The sequence below is a fragment of the Sceloporus undulatus genome, chromosome 4 (assembly GCF_019175285.1).
Source record: "Sceloporus undulatus isolate JIND9_A2432 ecotype Alabama chromosome 4, SceUnd_v1.1, whole genome shotgun sequence".
Lineage (NCBI taxonomy): Eukaryota > Metazoa > Chordata > Lepidosauria > Squamata > Phrynosomatidae > Sceloporus > Sceloporus undulatus.
Window position 1 is genome coordinate 233,534,590 of NC_056525.1, and position 2,516 is coordinate 233,537,105.

Sequence of the window (2,516 nt, forward strand, 5' to 3'; positions counted from 1 at the left end):
GGCCGCATCCGGCCCGTGGGCCGGAGGTTGCCGACCCCTGCTCTATAAAGTTAAAAACTGCTTTGGGGTTGTTCCAGCTGGATGTTGTAACTCCTACTTTACCCTTGCCAAGTGCTGCCACATTCTCAGCCCTTCTCTGGTTTTTTCCCCTTGGCTCATAAACTGCCTCTCAGGCTTAGCACCACAACTTGTTAAATTCAATGGATCATGGTTAGAAGCATTTATTTTTAAAATACTGCTCTTGGGTTTTAAAATTTAACTTTAAAATTGCAAATGTGCTCTTGGTATTGCTAAATCAAAAGCGAATGTGTTTGTGGGTGTCTGTCATAGTTCCAAACCATGAAACCAAGACCATGTTAATTAACCAGCATACTAAGGGGTTTGTATTAGTGTGCAGCCCAGGGTTGTTTGGTTTTTAAAATAGATTATTTATAATTAAGTATGTCTATACCCTGTAGTCCCATCTGCAGTCACTAGATGGAAAACCTCTCTAATCAGTAGTAAGGAAGCTGCAGTCTAACTTGCCATATTCATTTCTCTAGAGATACTCTAGGCAGCTTTGTGTAAGTAAGAGTCACACTAGAGAGAACAACAGTTTAGATATAACCTTTGCTTCCTACAAAGGACCCCTCAGTTTTTCAGAAACAAGATGAGATGGGGGCTATTGTCTGTTAAACTGGGGTGAAGAAAGCAGAAGGAAAGCATCAAAAACAGGGATATACATGAAATTTTAAAAAATTTAGAGCAGTGGTATTGGAGGTGGGGACTGGGTTCTTCTGCTAGCTAATAGTAAAAGAAATAGTTCACTGATGTGATTTCTTTCATGGCATCAGACAGTTTGCAAGTATGTCAAGTTTGATGCAGAGGCTTAGAAGAGGATGTTTTGCTTTCCTCAAACCCCATGATCTGAATCTCCTTGCCTCTTTTCCCTTTCTCTTAGGTCTGCCAGTTTGTGGTTTCAGTGAATGGGCTCAATGTTCTCCATGCAGACTACAGGACAGTGAGCAATCTCATCCTGACGGGGCCTCGAACAATTGTCATGGAAGTGATGGAAGAAATAGAGCCCTAAGAAGGATGTTCAGTACACTGGTCCCACTTTGGACGGTGGCCATTGCACAAATTGGAGCACTATGATATAAGGGGATGAGAGCCCCTCAATATGGTTTTGCCTTTTCAAGTACTTTTTTACTCCACATTAACAATCATTGATCCTTTGAGGCACTCAGATATTGCGTATACCCATGGTCAAACCCAAAGAAAAAGATGTAGAAAGTGATGTGCAAGTTCTACCATGCTGCAAGTCGGTTGCATGTCACGGATGGGAAAGGCTAAAGTGTTCTGTGTCAGAGTTGGGTGTGATCCCAACAGAAGAGTCAGCTTTCATATCAGGAATGATGTTTGTGCAAATTTCCCAATGCCATTGTGCTTCTCCTTTGATAGGAGCCCTGGTGGTGCCATGGTTAAATGCCTGTACTGCAGCCACTCACTCACAAAACATAAGGTTGTGAGTTTGGTACCAGCCAGGGGCTCAGGCTCGACTCAGGCTTGCATCCTCCCAAGCTTGCTAAAATGAGTACCCAGCTTGTTGAGGGCAATTAGCTTACACATTGTAAACCACTTAGGGAGTGCTTAAGTGCACTTGCGGTATAAAAATGTACTTGCTATTGCTATTGATTTGTAATTTCATTTCTCTGATAAAAGACTTAGCATAACAGACTTTCATTTTGAGAACAGGCAGTGCTTCAGTCCAGATATACAAAAGTTTTTTTGTTTTCAAGGAGAGCTGCTTATGTACACCAGACTTTATACTAAGAGAAACTCAGGCGGTTTACAGACCGCCAAATAGTACGTATACAATACGTACTAGGGTTAGGAACGGGCGGTGCTTCTGCACCCCCCTAACCCTAGTACGTATTGAATACGTACAAGATGGCGGCGCCCTGTTCATACGGGCGCCGCCATCTTTATGTACTGGACGCACAGCGTCCAGACGTGTCGCGCCGCTTGTGACGTAGCGAGCGCGCCCCTGGCGCCTCGCTACGTCGCAAACGCGACGGTAAAAGAAGCTCCATTTTGGAGCTTCTTTTTTCGGTCCGCGCGGGAGTCGGGCCGTCTGAAGGCTCCGGCTCCCCCGCGGACCTACTGGCGGCGGTCTGTACCCCGCCTCAGTCTTGCAACTTGAGTAAGTTACATGGATTGAGCAAGCCTATATTTTAGTTGTGTTGGCTTTGTTCAATTAATTCTGCCCATTACATGGAGGAACAAGAAGTGTTGCCAAAGGCAGAAGACCTGTTATCAGCCTGATGAAAACCCTGCTTGAGATCAAATTAGACAAGACATTAGAAATCCCAGTCTGCACACACATACACGCATCCTTTTTTTCTCATGTAGAGGAAACCACGGGGAAATTATGCAGGGTATGAAGAAAAGGGATGGTGAGATGTGTTTCTCTCTCTCTCAGAATACCAGAACCCAAGGTCATCAACTGAGAGTAAATGATGGGAGATGCAAGACTG

General features: G+C 44.4%; 2 protein-coding genes across 3 annotated transcripts in view; one reads left to right on the forward strand and one right to left on the reverse strand.

The window, feature by feature from the left end:
- The window catches only part of MRPL13 (mitochondrial ribosomal protein L13), a 434,401-nt gene extending 434,278 nt beyond the window's left edge, over nt 1-123 (reverse strand). The window contains exon 1 of the mRNA XM_042462241.1: nt 103-123. Coding sequence (XP_042318175.1) covers nt 103-123 — 21 coding nt within the window. The remainder of the gene's footprint in view (nt 1-102) is intronic.
- The window catches only part of DEPTOR (DEP domain containing MTOR interacting protein), a 741,617-nt gene extending 739,794 nt beyond the window's left edge, over nt 1-1,823 (forward strand). For both annotated transcript variants that reach the window (XM_042461765.1, XM_042461766.1), the window contains exon 10: nt 941-1,823. In XM_042461765.1, the coding sequence (XP_042317699.1) occupies nt 941-1,069 (129 nt within the window). In that variant the 3' untranslated portion in view covers nt 1,070-1,823. The remainder of the gene's footprint in view (nt 1-940) is intronic.
- The last annotated feature ends 693 nt before the right edge of the window (nt 1,824-2,516 follow it).